Genomic DNA, 25,319 nt, shown 5'->3' with positions numbered 1-25,319 from the left:
AGTTACTAACATTCTTCCAAATATCTTCCTTTGTGTTCAGCAGAACAAAAACATTTATAGAGGTTTGAAACAATCTGAGGGTGAGTAAATAATGACGAAATTAAAATTTTGGGGTAAACTGTAAATGTACTTTAAATGTTATTAATACCCCACAAGATAAACCTTGTATACAGTTCTGGATTTTCTAAAAGGACAAACTGGAAAACTACCATAATAAAATAAACACTATATAGTCAGTACTGCACCGTAGGATAAAATGCTCAAAAATACTTGCAAGTCTGCTTTTTTTAAATGAAAGTTACTTTTATATTTTTTAAGAGTGAATATTTTGTCAACCATTTCTGTTCATTGTGCGGTACACAGATATCCTGCCAAAAAGTTAACCTTCAATAGAACCACAGAAAGAATAAAAAACAAGAATCACACACAAATTAACTATCATTAAAAAGGAATCAAATCACAACTTAAAGACATTCGTGTTCATTTGTTCACAACCAGGGCAGAGAAAGTCGATTGTACAGCATGTTAATATGTGCACACTGATTTCTTTACATCATTACAATGTGCCAGCATTGTGAGGCTAGAGAGACTCCGGGGAGCTTCTAGAAAGCTTCAGTGTTTGGAAAGTGATGCGTAGAACAAAGCTGTCGATTGGCTGTGTGTGTATAAAGCTCCTCCTCCTTTACAGGGCGGTGCTTTCTGATAGTTGTTCAGGAGCTGGGAGTGTTTCGACTGTTTGATCCTCAGCTAGCTCAGGGACAAGGTCCAGCCCTGGTCCCATGACAGGTTCATCTCCTTCTCCATCTTAACACAGGCAAAGATGTGAATCAGCACATTTGATCATCTCTTATATTCAAGTTTAACACGCTGAATACGAAAATCGTATCAAAAAATCTTTTTTTTTGCCATCGACAGTATTCACAAAAATACAAAAGAAATCACACATTTAAACATTCGGTATCATTACTCGTTCACGGAAATGACAAGGTACTGGCACAACACTGAGCTCGAAACAATAGTTTAACATAACAGCTACTAAAAATGAGTCGTCGAAAACTTCAGAAGTATACATTTGATCGTTTTTGTCTTTTACAGACTAATACTGTCCTCACAACCCAAGTTCCAGAGGTAGTCACCCATCATCCCACATTCCCTGTACTAAAGACATTTCTCGAATTTCTGACAATTGAGAAAAAAAAATATTTGTGAAAATGTGTACAGTTTTTGTTTATTTGCAACATACCGATATATCCAGATTAATGATGTAAGCTCAAAAATTACTTGAGCGAAATATACAATAAAACACTGATGCTACATGAAAATAAAAATGACCATAATAATAAGCACCAGAGAATTGTACAAGAACTATAAGAAGGTCCATTTCTTTGTGTAATTGAGTCATGTGACAGGTAGCGGTGTAATAAGCATGATAATGTACATACAGCCGGTTGTTATTGCAAAACAAACCCGTTTATGTTGATACAAGACCCTGTGCTTCGGGACAGGGTCGGGATTTATTCACCAATAACATCTGTCTGGATTTACATTATTCCTATAAACTGTATTTAAGCATAATGACGTACTGAATGAATCTCATGAACACATGTCTAGGTCACATTTCACCCCAAATATTAACCAAATCTAAGGAAATTTTCTGTAAAGAAACGAGAGACTTTTTTATCATTATAAATTAAATGAAGAACAACAATTACTGCCATGATGTAGTCCGTATTGTACAATTTAAAAGTTAACATGTTTTCCATGTAACAGTAATGGGAATTTGGCAAATAATAATAATATTTGTATAATATGCACTTACTAATATTTTTTGTTTCGTTTGTTTTGTGTTTGTGAACCTGATATTGTGATCATAAGACGGTAACATTCACCATTTTGACATGATATGAGCAGAAGCAACAAGGTTTTATGGGTAAGTGCATGTTTAGCTGCATAAAGCATATTCTAGACAAGACATAAAGAATTGGTTAAAGGGACAGTTGCCCAAAAATGAAAATTCCTTCATCATTTACATAAATTCATATCATTCCAGACCTCTTTGACATTCTTTCTCCAGTCTAACACAGAATAAGATATTTTGAAAAATCTTGGTAACCAAACAGCACTGGTCCCCATTGACATCCATTGTATAGACACAAAACCACCGAGACGTTTCTCAAAATATCTTCTTTTGTGTTCCAAAGTAGAAAGTGTCAAACAGGTTTACAATAACCTGAAGATGAATAAAAGATGACAAAAAAATATTTTTGTGGGAACTGTCCCTTATAGCAGGCTGTCATGCAGGCTTTGTTAGCCGTGTTAAACAGGCACACAAACAGTTTGAGTGCAGAGCGCATTAGAACAAACACATATTTAGCAAAAACAAAAAACATCCACTGATTGTTCCGATAATCTTACCATCGCCTGTCACTCAAATCACAGCTCAGAGAGAAGATCAAACATCTGTAACATCATCACAACATGCTCATGACATACTGCCATAAACCAGCAATGAAATAAATCACAACGTAGAAAAGCTAATCACATCATTAGTAAAACATATTAAGGTGTGAGAAGTCCAAATAAATGACTTCATTAAAACAGATGCAATGAATGGAGCTAATAGCTGGTTTACAGTGCTGCCAAATGCAGATGAACAACAGGCCAAGTACTGAAAAACTTTTGGCAGATTCTGAAATTTCCACGTCCACTGGAAAAGCTTTTGTCTACTGCAGCATGTGGTTTCACTAACCTTAAAGTCTCTGTGAACTGGAAGTTGCGATCCTTTTTACTTCTGCATACTTCCAAAATAGTGGGCGTGTCTTTCATCTTTCTCTGCGATTTGATTGGATGTATAAAAACACCTGTTGCATTTTGAATTGGAACTGGCAGCATACTGACGGTTGAAGGGGAGGAGTTAAGGGAGCTCCGCCCAAGCGGTCTATCGTACGTCATCTAAGATGGATAGTCATTACAGGACGGAAGTGCATTTTCAGATTTTAACAAAAGATCATGATGGAATGCGTTTTTTTTAAAGAGAATGACGCAGATTGATTAACTATTTACAATAAACGCTGTAGTATTTCATAAAAAAATAGGCATTGTAATTTTTTAGTCCACTGGGACTTTAACCTCCACATTTTATCTGTGGCTACTGCTCAACTCTTGAGGAATAATATAAAATACAGCAAAACCTATCTTTTTTATTGGTGTTCACACTCTGGAAGGGAAAGAAAGACGCCTTTTATTCTCCTTGGTAGATTTGAATTTTAATATTCTGGTCTTTATCTACAACTCAGGATTTACAAATGGAAATGAAGTCCCTAAACAATCTGGCAACGCAGCATGATCTCAAAACATAAAACCCGTCACAGTGCAAATCTGAAATCTTAAAGCAGCAAGCTTCTTATGTAAAACGAGATTTTTCATACAGGCTCTGGATACATTGATCTTCATTACCTGGTTTGGATTTTGACGTCTGAATATGAAGTTCATTGTCTGTTTAATGAATAGATGGAAATGTCAAACGTCCACACAGCATCTGTAAGTATCTATTCTGGAGTACAATGATCCTAATGACGGGAAAATCTCAAGAGTCGTGGGATTTTTCTACCTATAATGGACACCTTTCATACGCTTTAAGTAGAGTTTCCCTGCAGTTTCACAAGAGTTTTTAAAGTCATGTGAGAGTTTTAGTGAGCTTGGGATGCGTGTCATTCTGGTAAACATTCATTTAATGAACGCTTCACATTCTCATCCAAGATCAACACGCTTGCATGGACATGTTTTTGTAAGCATGTGTGAATTTGCCTTCAGAAATGTTGAAGAATATTCAATTATATTGCCTCTAACTTATTGGGACTCCTTGTCACCGATCAAAAACAGCAGTAAAGTAAAATCTTACCTGAGATGATCTTTGATCCAGAAACACAGATGCCATTGGCACCTTCACTAGTCGGCTGGAGCGGTGGCGGGCCTGTAGGTTTGGGTCGTACTCGAGGGGTTGGCCTGGGACGTGGCAGAGAGCCGGTAGGGTAGTGTGAACCAGTGGTCTGGGAGGTTTCATGTGGGGGTGTGCCTGGTGGTGTTGGGGTTCTTGAAGGAGAAGCTTCAGGTTCCTCTGCGCTCTGAGCTGGAGGTTGTGGAGGCGGGTGGCTGGGGGCCTGGATAAGGGTCTGGGTGTTGCGACGAGGTATGATGGCAGGCTGGGGGGTGCTCAAGGGTGCGGGCTGGTGAAGGGCTGCTTTGGGGGTGCTTTGTGGTGTGCTGGGGGCAGCCTGCTTGGGAGGTGCAGGTGCTTGTTTCTTTGTACCTGAAACACAATGCGTGTTTTCATTGACTGGTTTTATTGAAGTTAAGACGATTTGATTTTAAATTTAAAGGGACTCACCTTTGCGTCCCAAGAAAGGGCTGGGGCCCTTGGAACCTGTGATGGGCATCCCCAAATTCATTTGACTCTGACTTCCACTCCCACCGCCTGGTCCGTTCCTCAAGGATGGGGGTGTGGACGCAGTTTCTCGGATCACGTTACTGGGAAAAACAGAATTTATAGCATTACACTGAACAGTTATTTACAGTTCAGTTAACATGCATTAGACTGTACTGCTTTACATTATGTTAATGAAGTTAATCGTGTTAAGTTAACATGAAATTGACCCCCTTTATTATTTAGGATGTGTTACTGCACATTCATCCATTAAATGCAAGTTTTTCTTCCAAATATGAAACAGAGTGGTAAAGGGTTGGGAATGTCATTTCATGTTGACTTAAGGTATAGTTTACCCAATAATGAACTACTTACTCCTTCTTATGTCATTCTTTCTTCTGCAGAGCATAAAAGAAGATATTTTGAAGAATGCTTGTAACCAAAAAACACTTTACCCCATTGACTTGTGTGGACACAAAACCACTGAAAAATTTCTCGAAAATATCTTCTTTTGTGTTACAAAACATAAAGAGTCATATACAGGTTTAAATTGACATAAGGATAAATAACTGGCATATGTTTCATTTATGGGTGAACTGTCCTTTCAATCAGGAGTTAGCAGTGTTTGATGTTGGCATGCAGTGCATCTTTTCCACTAAAGAAAGGAGACATTGAGGAAAGCAGAGCGTATGACATTAACTCAAGCAAAGATTATTCTACATCACAGAAAAGAGACAGAAAAACAGATGACAGAATGGGAGACTGAGATCAGGCCTGGTGTGAACCGACTCAAAAGAAAACAGACCCTGGAGACCTGTTCTTTCTGAACCCACCTCACTGGTGCATCTGATCATCACCATCCTAGACAACAGGGTCTTCTTGTTGGCTGTACCAATTTATTTTCCGTTTGATTCATATAGTAAAGATACATTATAACTGATGCTGCTATATAAAGAATGAGCACACATTACAGGACTGTTCTGGAGCGACCCAGGGATTAAGATCTCTGTTAAATGTCCAATGTGGAATATTTTGGAGGATTTATTGACAGAAATGCAATATAACATACAAAACTATGTCATCAGAGGTGAATAAAGACCTTATATAATGAGACGTTATGTTTTAATTACATTAGAATGAGCTTTTGTCTATCTACATACAACGAGGGTCCCCTTTCCCGGAATTCACCATGTTGTTTCTACAGTGGCCCTAAATGGACAAACTGTTCCACAGAGCGTGTTTTGTAAAAACGTTATGTCATTCAGCAAAGAAGCGAAAATGCGACGACTTCTTGGTCCTGTGAGAGCTGCCATAGTGATTCGAAAAGGGAGGGGTAGAGTGAGCCGTTGGTTGCAATTCACAACCACTCCGCTAGATGCCGCTACATTTCATACACTGGATCTCTGTGATCAATTCTCTGTGGTCGTACCTGATTATTAGCATTTCGATTGAAGCAATGACCCAAAAAGCAGCACAGAAGACAATATGCAGGCGACAGACATTTGGAAGCAGGCGGCTCCTGGCGTCCTGCAGCGTTGGTGTAGAGGAACCTTAAGGCTGCACCGATCCTTACCTGTTCTCCACAGCAGGGTTCATCCCCTGCCCAGCCGCCAAACCCACACTAGCGGGTGACAGAGGGGCGGGATCAAACACAGGATCGGTGGGAGGAAGGGGAGGCTGGAAGTTTGGCACGAAGTGCTGCTTTTTATTTAGAGTACCGGTTCTACGTATGGAGAGTTCCGGTTGTTTGTTAGAAGTGCTACAGGGAAGAGGGGAGATAGTATGAAACACTTACACCAGACAGTGACAGCGGGAGGACACAACCAACACCTGAACTCAGACAGTAATGAAGTACGTGTTTATAATGGATAAGGTTTTGGTTTTTGGTTGTTTAGTGGGGTTTATAAATGCAACACTAAGTCTAAATATTCGGAAACATGATTATTTATAGTGTATTTCAACATTGGTAATCAAACAACATTGACCCCCATTAACTTCCATTGTATGGACGCAAAACCACGGAGACATTTCTCAAAATATCTTCTTTTGTGTTTTACAAAAGAAAGAGTTATACACAGTTTTTAAATGATAAAATGGTGATGCCAGATATTTTGTTGGGCATAATCTATCTCTTAAATATCCAATTATCATTGAACTTCTAATAATTTAGCAGAACCCCATTTATTATATAGGAAGATTTTGAATTTGTGTTTTGCAAACTCAGACGTCATGTTTTCCTACTTAGACACCTTATTCATAATCAAAACATATATCAAAAATGCTGCATACAGTTTATTGGTTTCAGTAGGCATACAAAAGTTCAAAGAGAAACAAAAAACATCAACTACAGCTGAAAAAGATGCACGCGTCATATTATTAAATATGACTAAACAGCGCCCAGCTCTGATCTGAGGACGTCTGCTTTGACGGTGACACACTCACTGGCCACTACATAGGACGCAGAAGCGACTGTGGAGCTGGACTCGTGTCTGTGAAGGCGAGGATAAGACTTGTACCTGTCTTTGCGAGAGGTGTCAGAATCGAATGACCCCTGGCTGCCTGGACGCCTTCTGTCTAGGCTTCCTACGTCAGAGTCAGGAGTACCCGGGCATCCTGGCATAGCAAACATGCCCGAGACGTTGAATTCCACATCTGCAGGAAGAAGAATATTATAGACAGGGCTAATACTATTTCCGTGTATGCCTTAAAGCGGGTATACAAGATCTGTCTTCAAATCTAGTGAGCTCCCTACCTAGGCAGGAATTTTAGGTATGCATAAAAGGCTTGTTGCCTCACAATAAATTTCAATCTTACCTTCGGGGAAAAACCAGTTAACATGCTGAAGAACCAGTTCTACGATAGACACCACATGAACAGAGGTGGTCGCTGCCATTTCAGCAAGACTTCTGCAAGAAAGAAAATGAAATCGGATCAAACAGCTCTACATAACCAATATTAAACACAGAAGTTAAAGGGATAGTTTGTAAAAAATAATGATTTTGTCACCATTTACTCACCCTCAAGTCATTTCAAACTTTCTATCTTCAGCAAAACACACAAAACATTTAAAAAATGCTGGTCACCAAGAACCGTTGGTCCCCATTGACTTCAATTGTGTGGACATAAAAAAAAATGCAAGTCAATGCGAACCAACAGTGTTCTGTTGCCAACATTCTTCAAAATATCTTCTTTTGTGTTCTGCAGAAGAAAGAGAGTCATGCAGGTTTAAAAACACAAGAGGGTGAGGAAATGATGTCAGAATTTTCATTTTTGGGTGCACTATCCCTTTAAGGGGTTTATATTGACAGAAACCAGAAAAAGTGGCGCTCCTAAAAGTAAAAAAGTTGAAAGACATTATGGGTGTTTTATTTGTTATTTGTTGTGTGTCTAACCCCTCCATCTTGGCCCACAGCAGGTTGGGTCCCAGTACGATGGCGATGTTGCTTGCGGTCATCTTATTGATGTCGCTTTCCTGAGCAAGCTTGGCGAGAAACTTCATCAAGTACCTGCACAGGCAGACATTCACTTGTTACGAATCCTAATAGTAACGGCTGTTTAATACTCCAGTGAGTTTGAATTGGTCACGAACCTAAAATTGGTCTTGTTGGCCTTTGGTAACTGGTCACACACAACCCAAAGAGCCTGAAGTCTCTTATCAGGGTCAGAAACACTGCGGGAGAAAGAGAAGAGAGAGAGCAATAAACACTACAACAACCTCCAAGATGTTTTTTTAACGTCTACACGCAAAAAAAAACTGTGTGGATGATGAATCTGGTTTCTCCTCATTAGTTCCACTTTTCTAAAAATGATTTTTGAACTAATTACATACTAGCGTTGGTGTCGTTTGTTATTGCAGTTTCTTTAAAAGGATATCTAAATATGTGAGTGATGTCTGTAAATGTGTTTCACCTTGAGGCTTGTATCCACTCTTCATAAAGCTGGAAGGTCATCATAGGCTCAGGCAGCTCTCGCAGGTATGATTTCAGAGCTCCTAAATAAACATGAGGAGAACCCACATCAAAAAGATCTACAAGCTTCTACACAGTCCATGTTTTGCTAAAGAGTAACAGTCTACATTTATAAATACTGTAGTATACTTTAGTATTTACTATAGTGAACTGTAGTATATTGTATAAGAAAATACTACATAATATACTATAATATTCATTCATTTTAATTATAGTGAATTGATAAAACGTCGTAAATTCTATGGTTTACTTTTAACCACGCTAAAATTTATTATAGTATTTAAGACACACGTCTTTCAATAATGGGGCCAAAAATGAAACTTGATTGACAGCCATGGTCTGAATGTACAGTATACGTTATGAATCGCTCCATTAATACCCGTTTGTGTACAAAGCACAATGTACTACACCTGTACTGTAAAATACATTAAATAAAATATACACTAAATAACCGTCACATACAGTTCTCTGAATTAGATTTTAATTGAGATTTTTAACCCAAAAAACGTCTGTCAATGGCACTTTCCCCTTTTTCCTCTTTTCATGAATGACAAGGTGGGCCACATCAAAGGTCACGACAGGCCAACTCTGGCCCCCGGGCACTAGTTTGGGCATCTTTGAGTTTTACAACAGTTATCTATAATAAATATTAAAACATCCTACACTATTTTCTCATGTTGGAGATGGTTGGCGATATCCCTCATCACACAAAACAGTGAAACCAAAAACTAACTTAACACTGCTGAACAGAACTGAAATATTTCAGGTTTCATGATGACAGGTGGGATGGTTTCAAATATAAATCGAGCCACACTTGCATTTCAGGAAGTCTAAATGCAGATTTCACACAAACGCTTAAATAGAACCACCGGCCAATATGTAGGTACAAACTAAAAAAGCAGAATTGCAGTAAGAGGAGAGTATACCAGCTACGGCGTGAGGGTCCGAATAAAACTCCTCCAGCTGGGAAGTGGAACAGTCCAGCGCTGCCTTCAGCTTCTTGAGTTTAGATGCTCCGGCAGCGATACGGAACAAACCCTGCCAACAGAGGACATGGACAATAGAAACATCAAATTAAGAGAAATTGTTCAGTAGGTTGTGCATTGCGCTAGTAATGCAAAGGTCACAGGTTCGATTCATGGGTCACATGTAAACAGACAAAACAATTTGTATAGACTGAATTCACTGTAAGTAGATTTGGATAAAAATGTCTGGCAAATGCACAAATGTTAATTTCATGTTTTCTTGCTATTTTTAGCAGATACTGATACAGCATCTAATACTGCATGTAGCCCCAGAAACAGATGGTCATTCAGACAACATTTTTAATCAATGCACTACAAGGCTTTTGCCCAGATTTTCAGTCTGGAGTTGTTGCAGAAAGTCTGTGCCAATCTGCAGATTTTATCCATTAGTGTGTTTCTGTCAGAAACTTTCAAAAAGTCTGCAATTGTATGATGTCTAGTCTTAAGGAGCCAGTCTTTGCTGTCTTTGAGGCTTTGTTTAACAATGGATGTTCATGTTTCTAATAAAAAAAACGCTGTATTTTTCCAAATTTTCAAGTCTATTATCCACCGCTGTCCATCTTTTCATAAAACGACTGGATTTCTTCCGGTCTATATAAAGTCCCTCCTTCCCAAACGGTCTGATTGGTAAAGCTGACGTGGTCTGTCGTAATTGATTCGCTCTTAGAGTGTGTGTGTGAAGATGTCCCACCAATACCATATCAGCGAGCTTACATAAACTTTGGCTTTGAGCAATAAACAGTAACAATGGCGTCAACTTCACTTTATCACTTAAAAACATGCGGATCCATCGAAGTGTAATGGTGGTCTGCTAGTGTATTTGGAAACGTCAATCTTTATTAGAGATCATAATTATTTTCCTACTTTGGTGAGGGAAATGACACCTGACCTAATGGTCACAGACCGGTTATATAAAATAACACTAATAACAGAAGCGTTAGTTTTGCCTTTTTATATTGGACCCGAGTTGGATAATAAACCAAGCAGATGACCAGGAGACATTTGCAAGCAGGACTTCAAAGGATGTTTCATAGAAGTGTTTAAGAGGTAAGCGCACACACAATATCAGTCTTTTACACAGAACAGCTTTCACAGCCGATGTTAAAGTCGTGGAAGCTGTTATTTGAGCGTTGGTTATCATAGAATGCGTGTAGCTGGATTCTTATTACCAGCTGTAGGACTGTGATGAAAGTGAAAATAGTTTAGCGCGTAGCTTAGTCAAATGTTTACAATCTCTGATATGGAAATTGTAAAAAGCGCTCTATAAATAAAGTTGAGTTGATACTCAAGCGGCTCTTCCACTTCTCTAAGGAAGCTCTCGCCCATACATTCCTTTGGGCGGAGGTTATTTAAAGCACTTGGAATAGTGACATCATGTACCCGGGAAGTAGAGGGCTGTAGTCCGATTCCAGCCATTCTCTGTAGTCCTTGAAAAGCGAATTCAGTAAAAGACAATATCTCGCTTGGCACTGAACTTTGAGCTTTATCATTTTGCAGGTATTATTTATGCTCTAACAGCAACATTACACACTTACTATTGGTTGAAAATGCGATTGCGTGGAACGTGGCCTTTAAAAGTCTTGTAATGTATTCCAGCCATACGTAGAAGTACGTCAATAAAGAGTGCTTATTGTTTACAATTGCTTATAATGGTTTATAATTTGACTTTTGACTTCAACCCAGGAAAACTGTGCAGAGTACAGGACGTTTGTGAATAAGACAATAAAGAACATTCTGAATATTTATGGGAAACGAGTACCATTCGCCCATCTAAAACTCCAAAACGCTTGGTTGTCGAAAGTAGGTCCTTTTCCATTCCCGTAATTCTGCTTTCTTAAAAATGGCAACCACTCTTCATTCTGTATTCAATAGCAATGTGCATTAGTTTTCTTTTCAGGCGTGAACAGTATCTCTGTTTTTGTCAAATACCTCCTCATGCATGCCGGTCTCCAGCAGCATCATGATGCAGGCCTCCATGGGCAGAGCGATCTCTCTGTTACTGCGCTTCAGATGTTCCTCCAGAGCTGTGCCAAACGCTGGCATCTCCGTCCATTTATCTGTGTCAGATGAAGAGACAGAGCCGAGCATATGATTTGAGTTACAGCGGGAAAAACTCAATAATCAGAACTAGACATGGGAGATCAGAAGCAAGTAAAACTGGATACATGAGGTTTCAATTGACAAGAACACCAATAAAGATCAGATAATAAATACTGTCTCTGTTTCTGACCGTAAAACACATCCGCTCAGTTCCTTTGTGAAAACAAGGCTTCTCGGTTCTTTCAAAGGCGTTTATGTAAGTGTTTAATATAAAAAAAAACATCTCAGAAGAGGACTTCAAAGCAGTTTTGGGTAAAATCGCACCTTGCTGTGACTGTATAGAGGGCAGGGCACTTTCAATGGAGGCCAAAGCTCTTCTGTGGTATTCTGCTTGTGCTTCTAACAACTGTTAACACAAACACAAACATTACACGTTTTCTCCGTGTATGTAAAAGATCATTTTATGAATAAGTCAAGCAAGCATGCACATGAAGATAAAATGTAACCAACACATCAAAATGGCCAGGTGTAAAAGAGCTGAAGGTGAAATGATTGAATGATATATCTTTATCTTTTTTTTAAATATCGAGATGCAATACCATAACGTAATAGCGAGCGTATTCTCCCTCCTTTGAAGAAAAGTTGTACATGTCTGTGGCCAGCTGATCCTAAAAAGAGAAATGCAGGGTTTGATGTGCTCACAATCTCCAATACATAATTACAAAACATGAAAAATGTATATTTAAGAATACAAATCATTTTGCCATAAACAGCTGAAAGTATTAGGAAAAAATGAGACGCTCATTTACATCTTCTATAGACGGTTTCATCGGACACACATGCCTGGCCCGAAGTGAACTTCAGCTTCTTCTAAAGGTAACCCAAAATAAAACTACCCAGAGATACTTTTAACTTGCTAGCTAATGTGATTTCCTTGTTATTTATTTTCAGAAATAATCTACATGGACTCCATTCTTTGCGGTTGTGTGTGGAATATAAGTTTGGGTCACAGAAACTCGCATGCGTAGTCACGGTTTTTTTTGTTTGTTGCTTGTCTATATTGTAACTCAACTTTGTGATGTGATGGTCTGAATTTCATCTATTATAAAGAAATCATTGGAAAAAAACGTATCACAGAAACCCACCCCTTTTTCTTACAGAAACATATACCAACATCATATTTGTACCTTGCATAATTCCATTTTGTTCTGGGCCTCATCCATCTCTTCTTTAAGCATTTCAGCTTTGGCAGCCATTGCTTGAGCGTTCGTGGCAGAAGGAAATGCCTTTGTGGCCTGGATATACCTGTATAATGGTTTGTAAGAGTATTTTCCATTAGCCATTCGTACAGTATAATGTGCACTTATTGTCATCATTCTGATGAGTTTGTACAAAGACACAGATGTGACAGAAGAAATGAATGTAATGAAACCCAGGGGATGTTATCTGCAGAGATGGATTCCTGCAGAACGGGATTACACACACCTGGCTTTTGCAGAGTCGTAATCCAACACGAGTTTGGCTAAATGCTTTCTCTGTTTCAGGATGTTGGGAATATCCATCTTCAAACACAAAGAAAGAGACATCTGTTGTAAAAAAAAGTTCAACCAGCAGGTTATTTCCAGAAATGTTTTGGACGCACCTCTGCCAGTTGGTTGAGAGGGTCCAGGAAGTCCCTCTCCAGCTGAATCTCATGTTGACTCTGCTCGAACCCCAGTTTGCCTTGGGCCTGTCCGCACAGGTCCATCATCTTTCTGTAGAAAGGAAGCACATGAAGATGAATGCATATAGCAAATAAATCAAATTGATTAAAATTGTCCTCATTCCCGGACTCAAGCAAACGCAAGGTGCCATTGGCCAAGGAGTCGGAGCCTCACTTTCTGCGCTTCAGAAGGAAATCCACCAGGAAACTCGGCGTTTGGTCAGACTGGCGGGATTTGAATGATCTCTGCATTCAATCTGAAGCATCACTGGAGTGTGTGCGGTCTGACTCTGGGACTGTGAGAGTCTCTGAGGATATTATCACTCCTCCCCTGACCTATGTGAAGGCGACTGTCACATATGGTGACTGTAATAACCTCTTATCATCTGTTAGGGGAACGGCGAACTCTCTTGGATTTACGTCGATAACAACAAAAACAACACTGGTTTGGATTGAAACTTTAGGGAAAACTTGCATGCCTTCCCTCAGCTGATCACTCCATCTCTCACTCATTCTTGAAGAATTATGTGCCAAGCGTGAACATGATTATTTTTACAGTAAAAGCCAGGTTACAAGTACTTCCTACTAGATTAAATCTCTCTATTTGGTTTCCTGAACACATCATTGTTTTCATCATACCACAGAACAGATTGTTGAAACATTGCCACATATTTTAAATGGCTGTCATGCTTACAAGGGGATGTACATAGCACGCCATGACAGAATAGTGGATCTTAGAACAAAGGACATATCAAGCTTCCTTTCACCCGGAGTAACACTTTATAAACATTCTTGTGTAAAAACTTCTTTTTCAATGCAATAATAGTATTTCCACATTTATCTGCTAACACACCAGATGTTTTTGTGATCAATGAGGAGTGTAAAGAAATGTTTGTTTTAGAGGTTGCGTGTACCTTTGACTCTAGTTTAGAAGAAGCCTTTATGATTTAAATGACTAAATACCAACCTCTTCCGAGCATCATTGCAGAGATGGGTTATTGGGGTCGATTGCTTGTTTTTATATTTGGCAGCTTGGGACATGTTAGGTTGGTTGTAAGAGGACTTCAACAACTTGGCATGTCTAAAAAGAGGGCCAAGCACTTACCAAAGTACTTTGCTCCGTCTGCAACATATAGGCAGCAGCGGTATATGGCGGAGACGCTGTTATTTATATCCCTAACAACTGAGTTGTATAGTTAATATTGTGTACATTTGTTGTATACCACTGGTCCATGATTGATTAGATATGCATTTTTTGTCCCTGTATATAAATAATTAAAATATTAAAATGTGTTTTGTGGGTGTGCGTGTTCGTGCATTTAGATAAAATGAATACCTTTGTTTCATTTATATGAACTACTATCGATATTTCTCCCGAATTTCATTTTTTTTTTGCTTTAATTTGCAGAAAATGACAACTTGAGAAAATAAAATAACATAATGTCAAAATAACATAAAAGATCTTCCGTATATTCTCAGACCTTAAATAATGCAAAGAAAAACAAGTTCAAATTCACTTCTAAGAAAAATAACTGCAACATTTGTACATGTATTAAGGTAAAGTTTAAAAACAATTATTTTTGTGATAACCTATGCCTCAATAACAGTGTAGGACATAGGTTCGTAAAAACAATAAACTACTGAAAAACCAGAGGGAAAATCCAGTTTTCACACATACATCAAATCCTAAAACAATGTTTTTCCTCGATCATAGCATCCACTGACATATACACTAACACCAACGCCAAGGAAATTCCAGCAAGCCTGATGTGCCCTGTCTCTAACACAACGAGCTAACACTTTCCATCACAAATCTTTTGTCCCATCCTGCCATCAGACTTTCGACAAATGGTGTTTTCACAGCGCAGGCCTTCCCTGCGGAACAGCTCGTACAGTAAATACAGCGGCTGTCTGTAAAAACAGATGACTCTGGGATGTTTGGTCACGTGACTGATGAAACAACAGAAACACTTCCTGAAAGTGAGGTCCAGAGTTGACTCAGCCGTGCCCAGATGAGAGTGAACCTTTGAAGTTCTCTCATTACAAGTATGAATCACAGCACGGGTGGGACGGCTTATGGCATGGATGTGTGTGTGTGTTTGTGGTGGCTTTCAAAGTGCCATACAGCTTATAAACTCACCCTATAAGAGAATCCTCTCCGAGCAGACTTCCTCCATCCAGCATGGACTGCGAGAGAGCCGTGATCGGAAGCTTTTTCTGACAACCAAAGATGAAAGTGCATTTAGCCAAATGTAATACAGGAGCCACGTAAAAAGACAGAGTGAAAAGACTCTTACATGTCTCTTGTCCACATCTGTACCCTGGTTACCCTGTAGACATATGACCATCCTCTTGTGCGCATTGTGGGAGACCAGCCGCACCGTTTCCAGGCGTCGTTCGATCTGCAAGACACATGTTTCAGGAATCAAAATCATACAACACCGATGATCCGTTACCCTGGTAACATGCACACCTTTCACCAATGATGTGCAAGATTCAAAACCCCTGCGAAAACTAGTCTCCCTTCTGCACTCCGTATTGTAACAAGGGCTGTGAAGTTCTTCTTTTATGGCCTAGCGGTATAATCCATCACTGGACCCAACTGAGTTAACAGCCCTCCAGTCTGTAATGTGACTCAGAATGTGGTTGTATGTCATCATGGGAGACAAGAAAATTACAGGGGCCACAGGGGGAAACTGGTTTGCTTTGAAAGCTTTTGGAAAGCTTTAAAGCTGTTGAAAAGGGAGTCGATTTTTAAGTTTTCAGAAGAAAATACTGCTAGAGTTTTGCATTAGCAACTCAAAAGCTGTGGGCTTCATTTCAGGGAACGCACAAACTGATAAAAGAGATGTACACACTGAATGCACTTTGGATAACACAGTGTCTACACTGGACGCGATCGGCGTGTGCTGCATCCAGTGTCGACAAAATGTAAAATTAAAAACAGTTCTAATGCGTTCTATCTTCTTTTGCCATATTGCATCATGCCGCGTCCGGTGTAAATCGTCTACCAAATGCATAAATGTAAACCACAATGTCTGTATGACATTCTGAACCACTGATATGACCCAAGTCTCACCTCCTAATCTCACCTAAGATTTTTACACCCATTTTACCACCTACAAAGCCCTAACCAATACAATATAATATAATGTAATGTTATGTAACATAGTATAATGTAAAATACTAAAGCGTATTATAATATAATAGCTTTCAATTGAAAAACATAATTTGTAGAGTACAACTTGTAACTTTTTGACCGTGCATTCCAATGAATATCAATCAAAGTTGGTTTGTTTTCATGAAGTAATAATTCAAACACCACACAAACATGATAACAGAATAAAAAACGTGACTTTTGAACATTTCTAAATGCAGAGTTATCTGTGTTTGCAGTTGAACTCTTCAACTGAAAACACCCGTAATAATAACAGCTAGGGTCAAAACAATTTCCAAGAAGCTTTTTCTGCTCTTCTTCTCTACCCAACGACATAAAAGTGTGACAAAATTGACAAATCGTGCAGTGTAAAAATAACTGTCTACATACATGAGTTAAGAACCACAAATGCACTCTGGCAGATACACATTTGTTTCACTTGCAAGTTTCAGTATGAAAATGACGGGCTGTCAGATGTATTTTCAATCTCTATCTTATGTGACTGACAGTTTAGGCTTGCGAGTTCTTCCTTAAACCAAAGCCGTCTGTGTTTAAATGTGAAGTCCTTCTGTTTTGCAAATGAGTTGCATGAGAAACAACTCGAGTAAGGACAGCATGTTTTACTTCTTTCATTGTAAAATGTATTTGTCACACAGACAAACAAACACACTTTTACTCATCTTTCTATTTTATATCTTCCTTAAGCGATCCGGGTCAGGGCTGGATGTGGTGGTTCCATTAAAAGTTTGTTTACAGTTCGAGCACAAATAACTTCAGCCGTAACCTCGTACACACAGTTGGCACAGAAAGTGGAGAGACTTGCTGTGGTTTTGCTTGCAGAGACAGTTAGAATTATGCTTTTGGCAGATGTAGTCTAAAGTGACACAAAATGCATTGGAGTTAAATGTTCAGTATGCATGTTCCCCGAAACGTATGTACACAGGGCATCTCCTGAAAGTGTCTGATGATTCCTGTAAATAACTTCAGACGCATGCAGAGGAACTGAAACCTGAAGTGTGAAGTTTCTGCTCTATCAGGATCACTTCGCTTTTGTAGTCAGGATTACATTGTACATTTATATTTTTGGCAGACACTTCTCCAAAGAGACTTACAGTAAATTCAAGGTATACTGTAAATTTTTATCACAATGTGTGTGCCATGGAAATCAAATCCATGACCTGTGTGCTGCTAATGCAAGTCGAGCTCCAGGAAGACTTTTAGTATAAGCTGCAATACATAAAAGAGAAACTACAGATCTAAGCAATATACAAAACAGCCGAAATCGGGGAGATGGATAGCTGTCATGGATTTGCATGCGCTTTTGTTAACTGTGACACGTTAAGATGAAACTATAAAGAATGAGCGACTTATCTTGGTGACTGATCAATCTTTTCCGAACAGAGCAGCATTTTCCAAACAAACAGGAAAGGACCCATACAGAAATCTGATATACGGAAATACATGAAACCCACATTCATATTTTAAATATTTCACAAATACTTGGGGGTCATTCCGTGAGACTTTTTCACTTGTTTTTTTTCCACATGAAATGTGAAAGAAAATTGTCATTTTTACCCTCCTCTACAAATGAGTGGATTACTTTGTTATTATAGTTCATCGTTGGCATTTAATATTTTGTCTTTTATTACTATTTGTGTTGGTCTTGCTTCAGTAAAAATATAAAAAATATAACATTTGAGCCGGGGAATATTCAAAATTCGTTTGATTTGGCACAGAATGACCCTTGATACAAATTTGATTGTACAAGTAGAAAAAAATGTCCTCCGCATTGCGGCCAGATTTGGAAAATTAACATTGTTAATTCAAATCTATTATAAAAGATGTATTTAAAAGGTTGGTTGCGTCTTTTGTATTTGTGTTTAAAGTGTAAACTGTGATGATTTTAAGAATCATCTTCACACACAACACATGAGCATAGCTCACTGTGCAACTCTGTGGGGAATTCGTGACATTGTCGAGAACGTAATCTATTAATTTGTGTTTACTGACACGAATTTCCCCCTTTTTTCAGGTCAGACAGCACGACTTTCACTAATGTATTTCAATACGCGGTATCTTTCATATGTATAAATATACATCAATGCAATCTGCATTTTACAAGGCGGCTCATTCGTGTGAATTCCTATTTCCTACGATCTCATTGGTATGTTTTGTTGTGATTTTATTTTGACGTTAGGTTTAGGGGGCCGGGTCAGGGTAGCCATTTATCGTTGTTTTGCAACCTTGCGAAACTAGCGCTTTTAGCAAATTGGCCTTTGCGGCTGTGATTTAGGGGTTTTGGGTGAAGTGAAAATATCCTAAAATATGTACGACTTCTTTTGATATCAGGTTATAAATATAAATGTAAATACACATGCAATCTGTGTATTGAAAGTTGTGCTGAGTGACATGAGAAAAAGTCGTGCTGAGTGATATTAAAAAAAGGTTTGCTCATTGACACGAAAACATTGGGTTATTCGAGTACAAGAACACAAATAAATCGATTCCAAATTTCGTGTCTATTTCACAAACTGCTGTGAGACTGGGTTGCACTGTGTCTGCCAGGATAAAGAGTCAATGTTTGCATTATTTTAAGTGTACTTTTTTTGTTTTTGAGTGCATTGTATGTATTTTTAAACATACCTCACATTCCCTGATGCTGTAGTTTGCCTCTTTTGACAAAAAATGTAGTTACATAAACATCTTAAAGGAGCAAAGTGGAGATTTTAGCGGCATCTAGTGGTAAGGCTGTGAATTGCAACCAACGGCTTACTCCACCCCGCCCCCCTCTCTTTTAAAGCACTACGGTGGCTGACACAGGGCTATGTTGTCATGTTTCACTGATAGAGATAATGTATTTACGAAATGCGTAATGTAGAGCAGTTTGTCCGTTTAGGGCTACTGAAGAAACAACATGACTAATTCCATGTAAGGGGACCCGCAGTGTATGTAGATAGAAATAACTCATTCTAAGAAACATAACGCTTCATTAAGTAAGGTTTTTATACACCTCTGAAGACATAGTTTTGTATATTATATTGCATTTATGTCAATAGATCCTTCAAAAAACTACACACTAGACCTTTAAAAAGTATTTTTGTATTTTATAACCACAACTCGATTTAATCTTACACGAGGGGGCATTAAAGGAAATGTTTTACAAATTACACCCCTGACATTACTTTTGGTCACCATGAATATATATATGCACATTTATTAACTTTTTAAGTGGGACAAATCAAGACTCAAACTGTAGTTGCCATCTACAATTCACTAAAATCCCAGCACTGAAGCGTCTGCCAACACTTTTGCATTATTATCTGGCAGCCCTTCAAACCCCAGCAGATATCCAAACTACTCTTCTGCTGGAGTCATTTAAACAGTCTGTGGGCTCTTATCCTGTTTCTTTTCCCTGCTGGCAACCCAGAGGCAGGCGGAGACGCTGAATGATCAGGCAGTTAAACTTCGACCCTTGAACATGGAATGCCTGAATGAAGGTGAAAGTGCAGCGTATAAACCTTTTTACAAGACTCGGTCATCTTGAATTATTTCTCTTTAGTGAGAAGAAACGCATTGAAGTTCAATATTTACCACAGCAGACGTGTCTGAACATGAGGCGCTTCTTAAACAATGGAGCAGTGATAGACTGTGATGTTTTTCTTGCTTGTGAATGTTTGTTTTGAAAGCAACATCTTGACCCTGATCGATTCAACACAATTACCAGTTACGTTATCTTAAAAACACTCTGGTTTTGTTGCCAGTTCATCTTCTTTGTATATTTTTTACTGTCATGAGGGGATAGAAAATACCTCAATAAAATGCATTAGTCTCAGGCAAGGAGTTGCTTGGCATTTATCTACTGCATGACAGATACAAGGGGCGGAGGGGTGTGAAAGAAATGAGATTGAGGGAGTAAGGAACGTCCAAGTCAAAGTTCAGCTGAAACACTTATGACGAGGAATGTTCATTAGAGCATGGAGATAAAGATTTATTACAGTACAGCGTATCTGACAGATGTTATGCCAAGGCCATATAGTCATATTCATTCATACTGAACATTTCAAATGGGTAGAGAGCAGCACAAGTTTAATATTCTAAAACTTTCTATTCAGAAAACGATTTCTTTCTGCATTAGTTGTGTTTGGAATATATATATAATGTACACATAATATATTGCAAATATATAATATATTGCTAAGGTTTGGCCACATACAAACAGTACTTTTGTGATCGATTTCATTCAGATTGATGAAAATGAGTGTGTAAAATATAACAAGTAACATTTAAAGTCTCCGTGAACCAGCGATTGCGATAGTTTGTCCTTTCGAATTCTGACAAATTTCCGAGTTAAAAGGAATTTCAAAGGAAAAAAAGAGTGGCCGTGGCTTGCGTTTTTCACTGCAAACTGATTTGATGTGTAAAATCAGTTATTGCATTGATTATGAAATGAAACTGGCAGTAGACTGAGAGTTGAAGGGGAGGAGTTAACAGATGCTCTGCCCAAGCCATCTAATCTACGCAATTTCAGACGGACAGTCATTTCAGGGTGGAAGTGCATTTCAGATTTAAGATGAAGATTATGAAGGTACATGCATATAAAAAAGGAAATGACCCACATTGATAAGCTATTTAGTATAAACGCTGCAATATTTCATGAAAAAATAAGAATTGTCATTTTTAATATCACGGGGTCTTTAAAGGGACAGTTCACCCAAAAATGAAAAATCTGTCATCATTTACTCACCCTCAGGTTGTTCCGAACCTGTATAAATGTCTTTGTTCTGCCAAACGCAAGGAAGTTTGTGTTCAGCAGAACAAAGAAATGTATACAGGTTGAGAATAATCTAAAGGTGAGTAAATGGGTCAACTATTTTTGGGTAAACTATCCCTTTAACTTGGAAAACCTGCTTTTTGAAAAGATAGATGTGTGTAAATGTCATGACTAGGGCATGGGCACGGATGTGACATTTTTATAGAACTGAAACTTTTCTGAAACAAACACTGCTCGTACTGTGTTCCTGTAAAGCATCTATTGAATGCATTGAAAGTCGAAATAGATAAAAGCATCTGTCAAATGCATAAGTGTAAATCTATAAAATAATATCATAGGAACTTTACTAGATATTGTTTGTGCTTCCAGAAAGAAGTAAAAAAAAAAAGAGTTATTGCTTAGTTATTTCCATCTGGATCAAAGATGATTTTTTATAGAGTTAGTCACCTGAAGAAGGTCATCACTCAGAACTTCAGTCTTCTCTGCCCTGAGGATATAGAAAACAGAAAACAGTGTTTAGATGATAAATATGGTTCATAATGTTCTCCAAGGTGACAGTATAAACCAGGTTAGACTGGTATTACTTTAAAAACGCACACAGACATTTTATATTTTACAGATTTTACAAAAAAAATCATTTGAAAACATAACCATTATCATTCATGCACTCAAGACATAAATACTTTATTGTCAATCTGTCAACAATTTGGTACATGCATCATGAGGAAATTTCACTTCCTGCATGCCACGCTGTTTGTTGTGACAGCAGCAGAAAGGGGCGGGGCTGTTGATGCTGTATGCACGTTCCTGTCATCAAAAGAGGGCGGAGCTCCATAGATAATAGGTAGAGACTCCTTTTTTACCCAGAGACCATAAAACTATGACAAGGTATCACAAATCACCCCATGCTGCCACGCGGACACTATGTATGGTCGGAAATGACAAATAAAACCATTTGTACATAGTTATTTAACAAAGAAAAAAAAAAAAATATTATTTTGGACACAGACAAAACTCCTGGCAGATGTCCTTCATCGGCTCTTCTTCACAAAAAGTATATTTCTTCCTAGTTTTAAAAACGAGCAGCTTGAGAAATTGGCTTTTTCCACGTGGTGAAACTGCTGAGACAGCGATGCGGTCTGTCAGACCAGGTTTAAAGAAAACTAAGCCGATCGCATTCATCTTCTATACATCACATACTCTTTATTTTTTATCGCACACCCACAGCCAGTGGAAATTTCACACGATTCTGTTGTGAATATATTAAAGGGAAATACTAATATAAACCCAGCAAGCTTCCGTTTACCACCCATAAACATTTACCACTACTGTTCCATCTTTCTTTAGTCACTTTTGGACACTGTTTGTGTAAGCGATGCATACAGCATTCTGGGCTAGATTATTATTTTGATCATACATAACAGCTACATAATTTGTATCAAGAGCAAAAACAATTTCATGGGGGTTTTCTGTAAATAAGGGCTATTGAAACATGTCACAAGCGCCAGTTTGTTCAGAATAACAAAAAGATCACAGATGACTGACCAAGCTCCCGTAACACTAGAAAATATCCACAAGATCCTGTTACACAGGCCGAGCATCTCCTCGGATCAGGATGGTGAGAATTTTTAGACTCATCAATAGTGAATTAGCATTGATCCTGCGTTCAGTAAATGGTTATCGGGTAAAATATCAACCTCCAGAAATACCGCAGCCAACATTTCAAGTATGCATATTTCTCCAATACACACTATAGCCGTCATTGGAGCGGATGGACTTAAATGACTTTTATCCATATCATACCCTTCCTAAACCAGCTGTTAAACCATTGACTCTACCAAACAAAGGCCTTCATACTGGCTGGCAACATATTTATTTGTAAACAAAACAGCCTATAATGTTCTTCCTGGTCACACGTCATTTGACCAAATCAAAAAAATTAAACAAACAACTGCCTGTCTTAAGTGCATTTGACCAAGCTTTGGACAGTCTCGCCCTTCTGTAGCTCCCTGAACATCTGTTTTGAGTTTCAGGAAGTCTCTTTTTGGTGAACTACTGATGGAAATTAAAAGTTCAGCAGCATGCCTAATAAAAGCATGCATGCTACATTCATTCGGACTGTTGATGAGCGGAGCCCCGCTGTCCCGACCGCTGGTCCCGTTTTCGAGCCAAAGTGAAACATGATTTTACACCGAAAAAATTCAAATCACAAAGTCAATTGCTAATCCAAAACCCACTGTGACGCTCGGGTGTTGTCACGGCAATGTTTTGTGGCTGCTAAGTTGTTTCAAATGTTTCTACAACATTGCTTTGTGGTTGCTGCAATGTTCTGAGTGATTGCTTCCTGGCCCATTTAAAAAAGCCAACCCACCCTATTTAAATCATACAATCCCTAGATATGGCCAGGTCAGGTCCCTCCTCAAAAGTAGATTTTATAGGACTTTCAGTATTAGAAGTCACCAGACGGAGACTGTAACTTTAGGCTACTGTGACAAGCATATGATGAATGTCCAAACCTTTACTACCAATGGTGTGGAACTGCCAATCTAAAGAGAGAATCTAAATAAAAACCAATGAGGAGAATCATTTCTTCCCTAAAAGATATGCCTAAATGTCGCTTTGAGCAAGCTGACGTTCGTATGTTAGGAATGCATCCGTCTTGACCTATTTTAACCCTTTCGGTCACGCAGAACATTCTTGGACTTTCTTTTGAAATAACTGCAGGCAAACTGGTTACAGCTCCAGATTATTCTTGCAGTGTCTGGGGAGGAGGTTTTGTTATTCTTCTTATATACACGCATCTGCAGAAATCAATAAGATCCATACAAACCCTACAGTACCACGACTGATCAGAATCCTTGAAGAAGGGAACAGAGTTAAATCTAAGTACCAGATGTCAAATAATCAATCAGAATCCACATAAAATCCCAATAAAAATAACAACAAAGTGACCATCTGGAGCTTAAATATCTGACAGGGATCAAACAAAACCAGTCTCCAGACAAAACTAAAGTTTTCCTCTTTCCTATATTTTTCATATTCCAGACCACAATAGAGACCCATTACAAATAGGAAACCACATAATATACCAAACACTAATATAACATTCACAGATATGTTAACTACAGTAGTTGCGATGCTCCCAGCGTTATAGACCTACCCCAACATAGAGCTTTGGGAAACATTGATGTTTTCATTATGATTATGGAAATGTCTCAATATCGGCCCATTGGCTTTCATTTAGCTTGTCTACCACCAAACATGCATCAGTAAATATACATGCTTCACTTTAGAATGATGTACCACACCTTAAAGCGATAGTTCACCAAAATATACAATTCTGTCATCATTTACTCACACTCTTGTAAGGACACAAAAGAAGATATTTTGAAAAATGTCATTAAACGGTACCCATCTTATAGTAAAAGCACAGCAACCAGCCTACATAAAAAACAAGGCACTTTAGTATTTACTATAGAAACATTTCAACATCCCTTTGAATTTTAACATAGCCAAACGCATACTACAACATTTACTACAATTTATTGATTCACTACATTTAATATTACAGAATACTAAAGGTTTTAAAAGGAAATTACTAATATGGCATGTACTATGGTAAAGACTAAATTCTACAGTACTATTTCTTCATCTGTGTGCTGTTGTATTGCCGCTGGTCTAAAACACATATCATGTTTAAATTATGCTGTAAATCACTAAGTCACTAGTACATTGGTGGTTACTGTGGTTTTACTACAAATACTAAAGTGACTGCAGTGAAATCGTGTTTTTTTTTTCGTCTGATGACAACAGCATTACATTTAAACGGGTTTTAATAAAGAATTGACTTTTGCATGCGCACACGCAAGCACGCGCACGCACAGTGACACTCCCGACTTTTTAATACAGACTTAACAATGACCAGTAGCCTATATAACACTAACCTCCCAACAGTTTGGTTGGCGAGCTGTTTCATGCGGTTGAACTGTTTCTTCATCTTGTTTCTTCAACTTCATCCACCAGCACATCAAACTTTAAAGCAACGCACAAGTCCCCGTGTTAAATTAAAGCGAAGACCGCGAGCTCGCCGCTGCCATTGTTCGCGCACAAACCGGATACGAGACACCGTGTCGTTTACTGCGCTTATACGCATACAAACTTCACGTCCGACATGTTTCGGTAGTTTTTCATCCTTTCGATTTCTGGTTTGGTCATTGAGCAGCAGTAACGCCG

The 25,319-nt window shown here is 38.5% G+C and overlaps 1 protein-coding gene across 3 annotated transcripts; it reads right to left on the bottom strand.

Moving 5' to 3' along the window:
• Positions 1–279: 279 nt before the first annotated feature.
• Positions 280–25,319, bottom strand: arhgap17b (Rho GTPase activating protein 17b). 3 transcript variants are annotated; one of them, XM_056752589.1, is made up of 21 exons: positions 25,031–25,319; positions 21,534–21,573; positions 15,456–15,560; positions 15,299–15,375; positions 13,099–13,210; positions 12,942–13,018; positions 12,644–12,761; positions 12,056–12,124; positions 11,781–11,862; positions 11,346–11,473; positions 9,318–9,429; positions 8,333–8,414; positions 8,013–8,093; positions 7,816–7,929; positions 7,238–7,329; positions 6,940–7,075; positions 5,997–6,182; positions 4,388–4,527; positions 3,902–4,309; positions 2,416–2,460; positions 664–804 (listed from the first exon to the last, which is right to left on the bottom strand). In XM_056752589.1, the coding sequence occupies exons 1-20, from the start codon at positions 25,081–25,083 to the stop codon at positions 2,453–2,455; spliced, it is 2,220 nt and encodes a 739-aa protein (XP_056608567.1). In that variant the 5' UTR covers positions 25,084–25,319; the 3' UTR covers positions 664–804; positions 2,416–2,452. The 3 variants fall into 3 exon arrangements, with proteins under 3 accessions (XP_056608566.1, XP_056608568.1, XP_056608567.1); XM_056752588.1 differs by lacking the exon at positions 2,416–2,460 and having other exon boundaries at positions 280–804; XM_056752590.1 differs by lacking the exons at positions 2,416–2,460; positions 5,997–6,182 and having other exon boundaries at positions 280–804; positions 25,031–25,318.

The sequence above is a fragment of the Triplophysa dalaica genome, chromosome 7 (genome assembly GCF_015846415.1).
Source record: "Triplophysa dalaica isolate WHDGS20190420 chromosome 7, ASM1584641v1, whole genome shotgun sequence".
NCBI lineage: Eukaryota > Metazoa > Chordata > Actinopteri > Cypriniformes > Nemacheilidae > Triplophysa > Triplophysa dalaica.
Note: the sequence above shows the minus strand (reverse complement) of the source record. Positions and strands in the feature narration are given on the sequence as shown.

What these genes read in the sequence shown, in the direction of transcription:
- arhgap17b (XM_056752588.1), bottom strand. Translation starts at nt 25,083, where the DNA reads ATGAAGAAACAGTTCAACCGCATGAAACAGCTCGCCAACCAAACTGTT. An exon ending in TAACTGGTTTTTCCCCGAAG is followed by an intron (nt 7,076 to 7,237) that starts GTAAGATTGAAA and finishes TTCTTCCTGCAG; the next exon opens with ATGTGGAATTCAACGTCTCG. An exon ending in GACACCTCTCGCAAAGACAG is followed by an intron (nt 6,183 to 6,939) that starts GTACAAGTCTTA and finishes TCTTCCCTGTAG; the next exon opens with CACTTCTAACAAACAACCGG.